The following is a 17080-nucleotide window of genomic DNA, read 5'->3' as shown; positions in this document are numbered from 1 at the left end:
AAAATATTCAGTATAATAGCAGTGCCTCGTTTTATATTAATCATATCTCGTTACTAAGTGTCTGATGGGCTTTGTCAATCATCGTTTGCTCAATTAGAACTTCTGTTCTAATCTAATCAGATTGCTTATCTGCTGCATCAATTAGGAACACTGCTGAATTACTTAACACCTGTTATGGGATGATTTGGGTTTTGTTAGGCATTACTTTTACTTGTCTTTTATTGAAATACTATTGCAATTTACTAGATTGTACGAGCAGCACATGGGGTTGCTACATATATACAACAGGGTTTGAAGTTTAAATCGCAGACCCAAGACCATTGGTGTTAGCGTTGGGCCAGTAAACTTCTAGTGGGGAAAAATCCTACAGTCGGGCCAATTAAAGGCAGTGGACACTATTGATAATTGTCAAAGACTAGCCTTCACAGTTGGTGAATCTCAACATATGCATAAAATAACTAACCTGTGAAAATTTGAGCTCAATCGGTCATCGAAATTGCGAGATAATAATGAAAGAAAAAAACACCCTTGAAACCTAAAAAAGTATCCTAAAAGTACACCCCAGTAAACAGTAAATTCCTGCACTGGCACTGCAGATACCCATTGAAGGCCAACCAAAACCAATCAACCATGGAACAACACTCTGGTTGTTAAGTTTTGTTTGAGTCCAAAGGGGTTGGATGATGAGTTTCCAGATAGCCCACTTTATGTTGCCCCTGGTCTTAGCCTTTGTGCCCCAAGTGCTATTCACACAACAGCAATTTAACTGGGGTCCCTCGCTTTAGCATGGTTGTAAAATGTAACAATGTTTGACAAGAATTTGCTAAAGATCTTTAGAGCAGTATACTGCGGTCCCCAGTAGAATTTTTTGTTGTCCTTTCACTCGAGGGGCATTTTGTAAAATTTTACAACCATGCTACAATTTAGCATGGGACCCTTGCCAAGTTGCTCTCATGTGAATGGGGCTCTAGACTCTCCCATACACTTTAAGATTTTCAAATAGAAGTTGCTCTTTGAAAACTGGGAATGGACATGTCATTTCAAGGATGAAATTCCAGGCATGTGAAAGGCGAACAGCGTTTGTAATTTAATAACAATTTTGTTAGATTCCATTTTGTTATTGCTAAACCAACCATCTTTAACCAAAACCCTGAGTTGATGTAAAAATTGACAGTTTGGTTAGGCTGCATAATGTCACTGAGGCGCAGCCAACAAATTTGATCGAAGCTCAAATGTAGTTGCTAAAACATGGGCTTGACGGTGTTTATTATATGCCGACTGAAAAAAACAGGCAACTATCAAATTAGTACCACCACTCCATGGTACCACACACGCACACACTCACTGAACTAAAAATGTACATAGATATGTCAGCCAGTTATTTGTGATCGATTTGATGTTATAATGTTCATTGTGCCCATCACAACGAGATGAAATCGTCTTTTGTCAAAGGTCTGCCCTGAATAAACTCAAAATTTATAACAGATACACCGGCTGGTAAATGTGGCTGTGTTGTTTGCGCAGGTTGACTGAACACCAAGGTTGAAGGTTGTACACATGAAGTGATTGTGCACTGGAGTTTGCTGTTTTAACAAAATAAGGATGGACGATATTGAAATAGAAGAAAAAAAGTTCTGCTTTATTACACACGCCCGACATCATGCTGAGAAAAAACACACCACCCACATCGTACATGTACGTTGTAGAAGCCATATTGCAATGACGGGGCCTATACCCAGTCTTTATTTTGGATCATACACCATGTTATGTATGCACGCTGCTTAGGCTACTTTTTCAATATAAATGTGAGAAATGGGTACTTGTAAAACTACCGAAACAGTGTCTAAAAGATGTAGTTTTAGTTTACAATATTTTAATATTTTGTACATTTTTTTACATGTATGGTGTACAGTAATTGAACACAGTCTTTAGAACCCCAAATCAAAATCCCATTAAATACCATAGCTATGTATAATGCAAGGACATTATACAGACATCCTACTTGGTGTTTATCTTCGGTTTTAAAAAACCCTACTGTGCAGTCTGGGACATTGTAAATGTTTTTGGGATTACTGTGAGTCCAAAAGTAAAAACAAAAATTTGCCATTTTGGCAAGCAATTCACAGGTACAGGTATTGGCCTGATACGCTAGCTTGCGCAGGGAAAGCCTTGTTTACAACATGCTTTGTACAATATTGTATTGCTACATGTAGAATGTGTACTCTAATGTATTTTATTTTTTGCACTCTAATGAATTTTATTTTATTTTTATAAGCACGCCTGAGGCTGCAGTGCAGGAGTGTTTAAATTATGTAAAAATTACTCAAATGTTGTACGTACGTATGCAACGTTGAGTTTGACTAATTAAAGTTACGGACGCACATTCTTGTTTAAGTACACAAGTAGAGTGTAATTAAATATGGATTATCTTGGGCTGGCTAAGACTGCTCTTAAGAAGTGAATTAATCTTGGTTGCTATGAAGGAAAGTATGATGTTACAATACAAATCACCGTGGTAATAATGACTACTCTTGTTAAGGCCGGAATTCCGTGTATTTCTATTGATGCGTTAAAATCCATTAAGACGAAATATTCAAATCAAACAATGCAGATAATCAGGAATAAGATATCGATTAAGTATCGCAATTTTGCGATGTATTTCCTAGCTGAGATATCTTGCACCCCATAGGTTTGGAGTAAAACCAAAGAAAAGGTCATTAGAACACCTCTCTTATGCTATGACTGTCTCTTCTACAACTTTCACTGGGAGTTTAAAGACTGATGATGTCAAATTTAATTAATCGCGATTATATCGAATATCGCGATTTAATGTCGGCGATATATCGTGAATAAAATAAATCGATATCGCCCAAGCTTAATCAGGACCGTGTTTCACAAGGCTCATCAATTCAACACAAGATGTAACCAAACTTGTATAATTTAGAATTATGCCACAAAATGTTTATGTGGCATAAATTATGCAGTTAATTGTAGCGTGTCTCGAATGAGCGTTCTAGCATACCGAACTGAAGCAAGTTCTGGTTTTCTGATCAGGAGAGTCTGGGTTCAAGTTTCGGTCATGACACTTGTGTCCTTGAGAGCAAGACATAAACCATTATTGCTTGGTCCTTTATTACTTGGGAAATTGGGAAATATGTTAAGCGGTACACGTAGACCCCTTGAAAGCCTGGAATTTCATCTTTGAGGAGGCAACCCATTTTCATTTTGCAAAGGGCACTCGGAAAATCTTAAAGTCTATGGGAACATTTTGAAGGGGCACCAGGGCTACAGAGGCCAAAATGTATGCTGGGTTAGTTTATGTACATTACACAACACATGAGAGTAGTTTTACTTCCCATCCAAAGTACAATGGTCAAGTGTCTTGGTTTTTAATACTAGGGACTTTTCGTTTTCGACGACGGATGGTTCTGCGACGGTTGTTCAGCTAAACGTTGTCGTTTTCAGCACAACGAAGATTCATCCCAAGTACTGTCGTAGAAATTGAGGGATGACCGTCCTCAAAGCCGACGCATGCGCAGATGACGCCAAATGTCATCTTTACCGTCGCAGAACCATCCGTCGTCGAAAACGAAAAGTCCCTACTGGGAGCTGAGGAACCCACACTGGTCAGAAAATGTGGTTTTCCTTTCAAGTAGGCCTATGCTGTCTTTGGTTTGTTAAAGGCAGTGGACACTATTGGTAATTACTCAAAATAATTATTAGCGTCAAACCTTTCTTGGTGACGAGTAATGGGGAGAGGTTGATGGTATAAAACATTGTGAGAAATGACTCCCTCCGAAGTGATGTAGTTTTTGAGAAAGAAGTAATTTTCCACGAATTTGATTTCTAAAATGCACACATCTTCGTGTGACAAGGGTGTTTTTTCTTTCGTTAGTATCTCGCAAGTTTGACGACCAATTGAGCTCAAATTTTCACAGGTTTGTTATTTTATGCATATGTTAAGATACACCAACTGTGAAGGCTAATCTTTGACAATTACCAATAGTGTCCAATGCCTTTAAATAGATAGTGTTTAAAGTTTCTTCAGATCATAATGCCAACTGGATTGTTCACAGTGAATCTAAGACATAATGGCCTTGGTGGTCGAGACAGTCTGGGAGTTCTTTGAGCACCTTGAACTGTACTGGGAAGCTGTAGAGTTGCTTTGACAATGTAATCATGTGGGTGAGCTAGTGTCTAGGTGCTGTTACCATGGCAAATGCACCTAATGTCAAGCTACTGTATTCATTTTTACAAGGAATGTATTGCAGACGAGCCATTGCCAATCGTGTACATGTGGGAAATTGTTGGCAATAAATGTCAATCAAATCATATAAATGTGGAACCAGCACATGTAATTTTTTTTGTGTTAAAAAGACTGGGTCTTCTTCTTCCATAAAAGTACCGACTCAATTACATGAGCAGTTTTGTAACTGCATAAACGCGCATGCGTTCGCTCACAAATGACGAGACGTAAAGGCAAGTGCATTAGTTTCCAGTGCAGTTTAAAAAAAAAAGACGGGTGGATACATCAACTGGATAAAGCCTGGTTCAAACTTCTTGTGAATGCGAATGCGAATTTTTTGGCTTGACAAATTCGCAACAACAAAATTCGCAACAGTGAGTTTGTGGTCAAGTCCTGCGAAACAGCAATGTGACAACCAAATTCGCTTCGCATTTGCATTCGCAGGAAATATGAACAGGCTTAACCCTCATAGCTGCCATAAAGGCAGTGGACACTATTGGTAATTACTCAAAATAGTTATTAGAATAAAACCCTACTTGGTAACAAGTAATGGGGAGAGGTTGATGGTATAAAACATTGTGAGAAACGGCTCCCTCTGAAGTGACATAGTTTTTCACAAATTTGATTTCGAGACCTCAAGTTTCAACCATCTAAAAGCACACAACTTCGTGTGACAAGGGTGTTTTTTCTTGCATTATTATCTCGCAACTGCGACGACCGGTTGAGCTCAAATTTTCACAGGTTTGTTATTTTATGTATATGTTGAGATACACCAAGTGAGAATACTGGTCTTTGACAATTACCAATAGTGTCCACTGTTTTTAAATGTGTCGAGGGATGAGTACATAGCTGGATCCCTCTGTAGGTTGTTCCCAGATGGCGCAAGGGAAGAAGGAGTTACCTCCATGTGTACACCCAAAAGCTGGTCTTACTGAAGCAAAAGAGCTGTGACCTCTACATGTAGCTGTAGATGAGGAGTGAGTTACTGGTCTTCTTTGATGTCGTTGTGATGCATTTTGTCTCTTTAGGATTCAGTCAAGTATGAACAGTATAATGGTCTATATGGGAAAAAGTGCCAATTCCAAGCCCATTTATGTGATTAATTTCTTTGCCAAAAAGAAATATTGAAAGCACTTTAAAGGGTTCTGCAGGTATTTTGACTAGCATTTGACCAGGAGACAACTAAAGTTAGCTACTTTGACAATGGATTTACTGCTTTCTATAATGGCTCCTACCAGGCTTGGCTGAGTATGGTACGCAGTTCTTGAAAATTACCCTGGACCCCAGGCCCAAGGCCAGTGGTTTTAGCATGGAGCTATTAAAGTTGGACCGCGGTTCCCACTGGATCCACGAGATTGGGATCCCACAACAAGATTGGTTGCAGGCGTGAAATCGCGGTCGTGTTCCCACTTGAGTATGATCGTGCATTGATCCCCTTTTTGGGGAACGGAAGTGGGTTAAAAAAGAACACTGTTATGCTTGCAAATTTCGGGGTCTGATTGCCCTTTGCGTTCCCAATAGACTTTTGATCGCCCATTAATCCAAAAGGGCCATCAGATCCCGCTCAATCCTACTCCCGAGGAGGATCAAAATTGCACGGTAAGATCCTGATTGCCCTCGCGTTCCCACTGGAGCTTATTTCTCTTTGATCGCCCTTTCGGGGTCTTGGTCGCCCTTTTCTCGAATTGGGAGATCATTGCGGGTTCCAGTGGGAACGGGGTCTTTCGATTCTCTTGAATATATGGAAGTACCCTTAACTCTTAAAGCAAATGGGATAAATTTTCCTTAAATGCTTAACCTAATTTTTTTTTATTCAATGTTAAACTGTGTCTACATTGTCGTTCATCTGGTCTTGTTCAAGGAATTTCTGGTATAATAAAAGGTTGGAACTACAAGCCCGGGGTCTCTAGACTTTCAAGTCTTTGATTGTGGCTTTTTAGTCGTCCTGATAGCCGCGACAAACAGCACCATCTTGTGATCAACCATCTTCATTTAGCCTACGAGTTAGGGCGCGTGATTGCTTTTAATGTGGGGCATTTTTCGTGGCTGAGATGCTGAAGAATATCCGCGATCTAAGACTTGAAATCAAGTCAATGGGGGCTCGTGAATTTCCACCCAATTTCGAGCCCTGTAACAAATGTTGTGTTGTAAAAACTCAATATTTTAGTTTTTTTTATTTTAAATCAGGCCTGAACTTACATAGAGGCTACGGAGACCATGCCTTTATTTGCCCTGGTCTTGTCCGGCCTTGGTGCCCCTTAAATTGTTTCCCATAATAAGTTTTTCAAATGGTGTAAGCCCTTAAAAAAAAAAATGGCCTTGCTCTCTTAAAGATGAAATTCCAGGCCTATTCATGCTGTGTTCCTTGCTCTATGCTGTATCCAATAGTTTGTACTCTCATGAGGGCAATCTACACATGTTCTGTCTGACTTTATGATCCAAGCGTAAGGGAACTTTGAACTTTTATGGAATTTTAAGTACAGCTTATCATGACTTCTTTTCGTTCTAAACATTGTCAAAGTCTGTGTTAACCAAAATCACAGGTCAATTTTTCCTAGCAATACTGTCATCAGGTATGGCTGAGATTAAATTCCATATACATTTTTTTTATGAAAAGGTCATGACTTTTCAAAAGTGTTGAACTCTATTCGGAATGAATTAATTTGGTTTGTGGTTTTTGATAATGATGAAAAGCATTTATCATAACCAGAGTCATCTAACTATGTTGTATTTTTTGTAAACTTTCGATTTTTGATTCAAAATTTCTTTCCCGTCAAGCCAATTTTCTCTTGCTGAACTTTATTCCATTATTCATTTGGCAAACTGGTTTGTGTGATGTGTTATCACAACATCCTCAAGTTCCCAGTTGTGACATTTTGTTCGTGAGCAAGACACTTAACAGTATGATGGCTTCTCATCATTTAGCAGTGAACGGGTAACTTGTTGAATTGAATGATTTAAAGCAATCGGTGCTCCCATTTTGGCTGCCGGAGCTGCATACTCCTAAGGAGTTGAGACGGTTTCAGGAATGTTTGGGGCCTAATGAACAGGGGTAATAACATTTAACAAAACTTGGTGCTTGGTGCGATAATAATTACAAATAAATATTGTTTAAAAAAACAAAATAAAGGAAATGGTTTTCAGAGTTAACCAATCCCTGTGAAGCAGGATGGTCTTGAAACCGAGACCTTCTTACTGCGTTCTAAAACATCTTACAATGCCCATGAGCTGCCAAACAACAAAAGACCACCTCAGTCGTTATCTCTTTCTTCAATGCTTTCTTCTTGTAGCCCCCATACTAAGCTTAGTTATTACATGGTTATATTTTTGGAACTATGGTTTCTTAATTGATGCTTTGGCCTGGAGAGAGGAAGGGGAGGGGGATAGGGGAAAACCATAGTGTGGTTGGAGAGCCTTCTTCTCTGTTTTCCTTATTTTCTTCTTAATTGCAAAAAATAATTCATGGCTGGACATTTCGACCCTAGCAAAGCCTATGAAAAAGACTAGGATCGAATCAGGCCGTCAACAATTTTTTTTGCATTTAAAGGAACACGTTGCCTTGGATCGGTCGAGTTGGTCTATAAAAAGCGTTTGAAACCGTTTGTTATAAAATACCTATGGTTGGAAAGATGTAAAAGTAGAATACAATGATCCACACAAGTTTGCCTCGAAATTGCGTGGTTTTCCTTTTACTGTGCGAACTAACACGGTCGGCCATTTATGGGAGTCAAAAGGAAAACCGTGCAATTTCGAAGCATGTTTGTGTGGATCATTGTATTCTACTTTTACAACATCTTTCTACCCATATGCATTTTATAACAAACGGTTACTAACGTTTTTTATTGACCAACTCGACCAATCCAAGGCAACGTTTTCCTTTAAACCATGGTGTATTTTGTTGTTAGCAGTTAGTTGTTAGCAGTGTGCGACAGCTAAAAGAATGTTCTTCTCATTGTTAGATTGTTTTTAATCTAATTTTTGGGAGCACAATATATACAGGCAGCACATTCTAAAGGCCCGGTCACACAGGCCCTGATAACAAGAACGAAAACGAGAACGATAAAAATGCACGCTCGCAATTGGTTGAATTGATCCACGCAGAATACGCCCACGCTCATTCAACCAATCGAGGGCGTGCATTTGTATCGTTCTCGTTTTCGTTCTCGTTATCGGGGCCTGTGTGACCGGGCCTTTAGGTTGCATGTCTGTTTTGAGTGTACAACATTACAATACAGTATTATTATTGTAGACTAATTTTGTTCACTGTTACAACACACTGTGGGTAACAAATTACATGTAGTTTGTGTACTTATTGATTTGAAGGTGTCCTTGACTTGGGTATTAATTGATAAAAGACAGAGCACCTGCCTCCAGAGGGTGATAACTGAACATAATCTATAGTCAGATGGGTGAGGATGGTGGTTTCTTAGAATTGGCAGGGGCCATTTATTATGGCTACAATATTAGCATTATTATATATGTACACTGTGCATTGTATGCAAAAACCAGATTCTCAGTAACTGGTAAAAGATTAATTCTTCCATAGTTTGAAGACAAAAAACACTCAAACCCCAAAAACAATTTTCAAATTTATGTTCATATTCTGATGGTTCATTTTATATTCATCAAACCTTAACATTTTTGCTTCAATTAGGCTACAATGTTTGTATGTGAAATGTGTTTAAAATAAACGACTTGCGAACGTTCTCATGACCTAATCCTGTAGAATTCCTGTACACTTCAAGCATGTTGTAAAGAGCTAGCTCTTTGTTCTATGGTTGTATCCACTTAATCAATAGTAATCCTGGCAATTTTTCAAATTTATGTTCATATACTGATGTTTCATTTTATATTCCTCAAACCTTAACATTTTCGCTTCAATTAGCTTCATATAAAATATGTTTGTATGTGGAATGTGTGTAAAATAAATGACTTGTGAACGTACTCATGACCTAATCCTGTACACTTCAAGCCTGTAGTATCCACTTTATCAATAGTAACCCAGGCATGGCTTGTTTAGTTAACTTCTTACGATGTGGCCCAGCATTTTAATACAGGGACCAACAATCCCTTCCACCATATTGTAGTGGAAAGTATTAGGTGTCATGTGATACTATTGTCAGTTTATCAAATAGAGTGACCTGGGCCAAAAGAGCTTACCATTGGATCTATTGTATAGTGGTTATTGTGTTTATGTACCGTATGTAGGTCATACTTTTTTCATGTGGACCTTTTTTTCTTCTTTTTATTCTGGCACCTGGAACAGTAGTCACCCCTCCCATTATACCCCTTCCCCAAACCATCGTTGGGCCCTTTTTGGTAGAGCTCCATGAGCACAGATATTAACCAAGTCATACAACAAAGTTATGCTTAATATCAGAATAATTTACGGTGTTACCACCCGAAAAAAAAAAAATCATGTCACATGCATCATCTTTTACTGGTATCTTGCTAACTTTTTTGCTCTGCACAAAATTGTTGGATTGTTGAACAACATGTCTGCTTTCAGCTCTAGTGGTATTATATTGTAAAAAGAGTGGGAAGTTATTTATTTTAACAATATATAATACTTTTGTTATAACATGTTTTAATAGGCTCTGCCTCTGAACCCAAAAGGATATTACAAGCTGAAATGCCATAAGAGTTCTAGGCCAAGGGGGTTGAGAAAAATTCATGTCTTTAATTTTTACCAGTTTTTTACAATTTTTTTGATATAATACTTGCAACTGTTACAGATTTGTACGTTTGTACCTTTGCCCAACAGTCATCATTTTTTTCAAGCATAGATTCATGTTTGTACTAATCCAAATAGAAACCTTTGCAAAGTAGCCACCTGTTTACAGAAACACAAATGATTTGATATTAAAGATATGATCTCTTTATGATCGTCAGGGAGTGTAGTTAACCTTTGTGAGTAACACCATTTTCGCAGCTCCAAGTGTGCAATATTGCTAGGAAACCCAGACTGATTTGGGTCTGCAGTTAGACTTGTGAACAAGTCGTTAATGTCGTGATAGCGTAATACACCCAGCTACATGTAGCTCTTCATGGTCAAGGACTACTACTCTCGCGAGATCTCTTCTCTCGCGCGAAGCTGCTGGCTCCCTGAATACGAGAGCAGTAGTTTCGCTGGGGCAAGCATGCAGTCTCACGAGAACATCGCCAGTTTCGTGAGAATCGCAAAGACAGTGGAAACGTTATAACTGTGACAAACATTTAACGACTTGTTAACAAGTCTAGGTCTGCAGTAGTCAGCTCCATCCGGCCCTATCATTTTTGATAAATTGGCAGGGGATGTGTTTTGGTTATACCATCCTATTAATGTAAACATGCCACCCGACTGAGGTCAAGTTTGCTCCTGGTTAAATATTATTGTATGGGACGGGCAGGAAGACAAAGTTTGCATGAACTAACAATTTCATTTTCAAAATGGTTTTGTAAAGTTGGAGTAAATTTACTTGTCTGGGAACTATAATAATAATAATATTTTTTATAATAATATTTATTCGGGCAATCACATTTACAAGCACATGTACATACATTAAAAATATTTAAGAAAACAAAGTAAAACCACAGTGGGGTGCCCAGGAGAGCATAAAAGTTAAAAAAATAACTATCGCCAAAAGGCGTATGTCTCCTAAATCCCCCAAAATACATTAAGGCAAGAGAAGGCATATATAAAAAAGCACAGAAGATAATAAAAATCACTGAACAACTATAAAAGGCAAACAAGCAGAGTTATACACACAAATACACACAATCCAAAAAGGATATTTGTTAAAAAGCAGGTCAACTCTCATAATGTGAGTACTTTCTTAAACTTTGGGAAGAGGAGGCTTGAGGATGCTTGAGGAGGTCGTGGCACATCCTTAACACATTTGTGTTGGAGTTTTTTTGCTAAATCGATACATGTGTATAAGTGGCATAAGAACATGAATACATAAATGTACTAAATATTTATTTGGCACTATAACAAAATGTACTATTATTTATCTCAAATGATGAACTTCCACGAGCGGGATGTGATGTGTTTATTGAAAACTTAAAGATAAAATGATTGTTAGTCTCTTCTAAAATGATGCAGTGTAATATTTGTTGGTAACTTTCCATTCCAAGAAAGTCCGTGGAAACAGTGAATATTCGTAACAGTCCTTACAAGCAGCTATGTTGGTACAAACGATGTCTTAGTATTTTTTTCCTGTTTATATTAATTTAGTTCTCTGTGAATCTTGGATAAATCAGTTTTCAAGGCAATCAAAGTAAAAAGATGTTTATAAAGCACAGTAGGCATTAACTGTAAGTGTACTGTGAAACAACCCAGCTCATAGTGACACATTTATTTAGGCCTTCATATCTTGGTTTCATATTTTGTGGTGAATGCTGGTTCTGGGCGTGTACATTTTCAATGAATTGAGATTCGGTCATTCATCCAGTTACTGCATGTATGCTTACATGTACAGTTCTTACCAGTTGAAGGTTAACCTACACTGCTTGTCAATTCTATAATAAAACCTAGTTCTGGGCCATTGATTTTGTGGAATGCACATGTGTCAAGGACATCTTGCATTTTGGTTATAATAGAGACAATTTGTAGTAACGTTTTACTTTCATATTGACAGTATTTTGTACCTTGGTATTTGGCAATTATTTAAATTTTAACACTATGGTAGGGGTGTGTTTGTTGTGGGGGGGGGGCTAAAGCAAGATTCTTTCAGAGATAATTGGTTTTCCAAAATGTGCATACAATGATCCTGACATTACATTAACTACATGTAGTGAATTGCTGGCGAAAGTGTGAAGTTTGACCCGATAAGATGATCCAACAATCATTCCATCATCGTGTACAAAAACACACAGAAGAACCGTTTTGAGTTTTGTCAAGAGGCTTCACTCAGAGGATTTGGATGAACTTAAAAATCATCGAGCTTTCCAATTGAAACTACTCAATTTTGTGTGCGATAACAACCAATTATGTACATTGTATTTAAAAGATACACAGAACAAGGCTGGTGGCTGAACTTGACAGTTAAAGTGAAGCACAATAAACTTGCTAAGCACAGAATAGTATTGCTCAACAGGAACCGGTTACCAACCCAATTTACATTTTAAGTTTACACTGTTGTGGCTGGTGCCAGACTCTATTTTTGCTCAGCAAAGAAATTTGTCAAGCAGTATTTTCTGCTTTTAAAAACAGCTTTACAAAATTGGGATCTCATTTGATGAGTTCCTTTTTTTTGAGAAATTGGAGACAGATGTTTCGTAGTGGAAGTAAAACTATCTCTCGTCATACTACAAGTTTTATGTGACCTTCAGTATTTCATCTCCACTACAGCTCACATTTATGACTGCCAGAGGGGAAAGATCAAAAGTACAAGTCAGCCAATGTGGTTTGCAGTTCATAAAAAAATGATATCGACAATGGCATCAGACTTTGATAAAACCGGTGGCTGGGGTTACTGTTATGTTAATATAGTACTGAGAAAATGATGGAATGGAATGTAAGTTGACTGATTGTCTGGAGCCATAAAAAACAATTAAAAATGGTTGATGCTGTTGCCATTTTGTCTCCTTTTCAATGAGAATCTGGTCATTTACATCACCTACAATGACATCTATAATGGCTTTTAAAGATGCTATGTCAGATTTTTTGCCCTAAACATTAAAAAATTGATTTTTTTTGAGTGAATGGTATTTCAAAGAGTATCACCTGCTCTAACGAAAAAAAGTTTAACTTTTACTTTTAACTTTTACTTTTAATGGTCAGGAATCATGACAAAAATTTAAAACGTTTCTTTTAAAACACATAAGAATTGGTCACGTGATATATTGTCGGGATCCCGACAAAAACTAATTTTGAGCACTTTATTTCACTGCTACTAATAATTGGCGGACTTTTTCGAGCAATGGCTCAAATGAAAGCTTGTAACTTTCTCGACCCCCATCAAAATACCTATTGAATTTTAAGTCAAAATTTTGGGGTCAAATCGGCAAATAATCTGACATAGCATCTTTAACAATACTGCATAAAAATAATGCTCTATCCCATATACAATTATAGCACAGTGCTACAACTTATGTATTCTGTACTACAGGATTAGGCCTAGCATTTGAAAGTGTCTTTTTATCACCGGGTATGCCCAGCTGTTCAGTCGTAAGGTGCTCAAGAATGGAGTTGGTCGGGGTTCAAATCCCACCCAAGTAATATGCCTACATGTTTTTTTTCCTCAGGACTCTTGAAAGCACTAAGCATACAGCGTTTAAATCCCACATGGGTGTAGGGTTAAACAGTTCTTTATTCTCAATTTTATTATCTATTAAACTATTGTCTCCACTCTTCCATTTTTTGCAGAAAGAACACAGAATCCATCTCCAAGCGTTAGCAGAAATCCACAAGAAGGTGAAACCATTGCCGGGTAAGATGAGGACATGAATTGGGCAAGATAAATTAAAATGTGGAGCTGTGAAGAGACTTGAACCAAGTCTAATTTGGTGTAACTTTAACTGAATACTCTTATGTGAGACACCGACTGTTTATATTCACTCTTACTTTGACCGGCCCTATTTCATGGTATGGTGTACAGCCAACTTTCTCTGCTTTCAGGTTTTAAGCGTCAAATTTCAGCACCAGCTGTGTAATGGAATGCATCCCTACAGCATATACAATGTAGTCAAGTGAAATAAATACAAACACAAGCAAGATTCTGCGCTTACAGTGTGTGTTAAGTACATAATAGTATAGACTGCAAGGGCAGAATTACGGTACTATATGCAGTAAGCAGAGCTATGTTAACAGTTCAATGATGTGCTTCTTCAAGTAAAGCTGCTACTGTGTATGTTTATGTACAAGGTTTTCAAATGTCACAAATTAACTCATAAACTACTGGTTCAGGATTTAGTAGTGAGTCTCGATAAGGGGTGTTGTTTCATAAAAAGGAGTAATGTTGCAGGACTTGAAACTGTAATATTACCCAATCTGTCAGGCTAAAGTACTTTAGTTTCAATATTTGGATACTCTTTATTGGCGATTGATACGTCTGTCGTCCAATGATAACAGTATACTTTACACTGACTGGCGGGACATGATCTTCATGATGTTGATGCAGTTCCATAATATTTCAGGGGTTTAAGTTCATCTTAATGTTACAATCATTGTTCCATCATCACCAAAAGTTGTTCTCAAAAGAAAATTTGAGACTTTGGAACGCTTGGTGGCAGCAGACTCACCTGATAAATCTCCATTAACGATTTACATAGATCTGACCATACATAAAATTTCCTTTGAACAAAATTAAAATAAGTTGGCAACACTTTGCGCCCACACATTCAACAATAAATATGATGCTACCATTTATATACACTATGTAGCAGCATAGAGTAGCAGTGAAGTTACAATACATTAGGTACTCATGTGAAAATTATAAAGTGGCTACAAAGCTTATAATCGGATGTATTGGTGTACTATGATTTTTAATTACCCTGGGATTTTATCATTTTGTGATATGTACATTGTGTACATCGTTAACTGTACAGGTGAGATGCGAATGTGGTTTACACCAACACTTTCCCTTCTCGTAACAATTTTCCCTCTTCTATTGGTGTAAAATGTTTCCCTTTTTGTAACATTTTCCCTTCTTGTATTAACGTTTTTCCTTCTTGTAGCTTGAAGCATTTCTGTCCCCTAACTTCTCTCTCTATGAACATCATACTCGCAGGTTTGCAATGGGACTTACTCTGTGTACATTATGTATTAATGTATAATATGTAAATTCAAATGTTAAGCCTTATGCTTGTTTATTTATCCCCCCTGTTCTTCACTCAGTGAGGTCACGGTCAGCCAGCTGCCCAGGTATGGAACACCAAACAGAATACATTGACATATTTGTGCAGTTTCTCTAAACACATCTGTGTGAAAATTTTTGTTTTTATTTTTATTGGTTGTATTTTTTGGCGTGAATTTCTTTCACTTCACATTGTTGTCTCATGTTGTCACAATCACCTACGTGTCACCGATGTGTTTGTAGCAATCAACATCAGCAAAAATTCCGTATTGTATAAGCACAACTGCTTGATATTATGGAGTTAACACCCACAGACAGGCGCTCCATCGTCGGGCTGAACCAAATTCTGAATTAAGTACATAAAAAGACATCTGAAACAGTTAGGAGTGACTGGACGTGCTAGAAGTCAAAAGATTGACTGTTGCAGTCGTTTGGAATGACTCTGGAGCGTCTTGGTTTCAGACGACGAACGTGTCATGAGCCGAGCCAATGTTAAAGTTATGTTCAGTTTGCCGGTCTGAAACAAAAAGTTATTTGGGTCAACCTAGACTCCTTCCAAATCTATTTGGTTCGGCGCATCTCTGGCGTGCCTGTCTGAAACGGGTTTTTATAAGAGAGGTTTTGAAAAGCTGTTTTCAAACCGGCATGGTCCTGGGGTCGATTCCACAAAGAACTTAGGACTAGTCCTAGGTTAGGACGAGTTAATTACTATCCATGAATTTCTATCCATGTTGAGCTTTTAAGTGAATCCTTTAGCAAGTTTCAAGATTGTGCGCTTAAGTTTCAAACTTACAAGTTACAAATATGCGCCAGTTAAATATGGAACCTACCAACTTAAATTGGGCCAAGAAATGTGTGCACTCTCCGCAATCATCAGTCTTGGTGCAAGACATTTCTCGTTTTCCCTTCTCGCACAGCGCCGCCAACTCACCAACAGCGCCCGCCACGCCCCCCAATACACTAATCTTACTTAGCCCACGAAAGGCACCCGTGGGGGCAGTTTGTGGGCTATGAGTTGGCCGCACTGTGCGAGAAAGAGAAACGAGAAACGTCTTGCACCAAGACTACGTAATCATCTGATAGTGTCCTCTTTTGGCTAAATTTCTCAGGCCTTATATAAACACCCCAGTTTCCTCAAAACACGGCCATGCAATCTCCTCTCGACCAATCAAATTGGACAAACTGCTTTTGGTATTTGTGTGAAATATAGATGGTCATCATGTTGGTTTAGAATCACTTACACTTCTATGGCACTTCCCTGCACAATGCAATACTTTTTTTTATCTACCTATGTTTTTGTTGTCTAGTAAGCCAATGGTTCCTGTAATTTAAAGGTCCCTTTTAGCAAAGAAAGTAAACAAAGTCTGTCCTACACATTTTTCCAGTTTTACAATGGGAAGGAAAGAGTTGAACTTGCTTGGAAATCTCTGTTTTTCTATAGTCTCTGAAAAAACCCAAGTTGAATCAAAATTGTGAAATTGTCACTGAAATTACTGAAATAGATTGAAACAGTGATAAAATCTAAAAGCAAATCACACCTAGTGAGTTCCACATGCATTTTTGAAGTCATTTGAAATGTTTCAAAGCCCATTTCCCCAACTAAATATGATGGGGAAATGTTTCTCCACATTGTTCACCCAGTAAACTCAAGCCTACATGTACATGTGCTGTATGTTGTTCATAAATTATTCAAACAAGGAAATGCAAATAATTGTAAGATTATGAAGGCTGCGCACTTTTCAATTTCATGCAGAGCTGTCAAATGATGTACCACGTATTAAATCTAGCGCTACATTCATCAGATATTACACATCCTTCTTATTGAAAGAAGGAAACAAAATCATGGTACCAGCATGTTTCATTTCACACCTCCTTACAGATATCAATTATTACTCCCGCTGGGATTTCCTGTCATCTGCAAAATGCAATCCAGCTTGCAGTGGATCTAAGTTTTTTATATACACCTAATTGTACCATGTGTGTAATTCCTTCCAGCTAGCCAAGCTTCGACACTGCAACTCAGATGATTGTGTTGCAGTTTAATTCCATGAAGTCT

At 37.9% G+C, this 17080-nt stretch overlaps 1 protein-coding gene across 7 annotated transcripts in view; it reads left to right on the top strand.

Moving 5' to 3' along the window:
* Positions 1–17080, top strand: part of LOC117307403 (intersectin-1-like) — a 35870-nt gene that overhangs the window by 3171 nt on the left and 15619 nt on the right. For 4 of the 7 annotated variants that reach the window (XM_033792149.1, XM_033792150.1, XM_033792147.1 and 1 more), the window contains exons 3-4: positions 13596–13659; positions 15066–15092. In XM_033792149.1, coding sequence (XP_033648040.1) covers positions 13596–13659; positions 15066–15092 — 91 coding nt within the window. The remainder of the gene's footprint in view (positions 1–13595; positions 13660–15065; positions 15093–17080) is intronic. The other 3 variants (XM_033792151.1, XM_033792144.1, XM_033792146.1) reach the window with 1 other exon arrangement.

Source organism: Asterias rubens, chromosome 2 (assembly GCF_902459465.1).
Source record: "Asterias rubens chromosome 2, eAstRub1.3, whole genome shotgun sequence".
Lineage (NCBI taxonomy): Eukaryota > Metazoa > Echinodermata > Asteroidea > Forcipulatida > Asteriidae > Asterias > Asterias rubens.
This window is presented reverse-complemented; position numbering and strand designations above follow the sequence as displayed.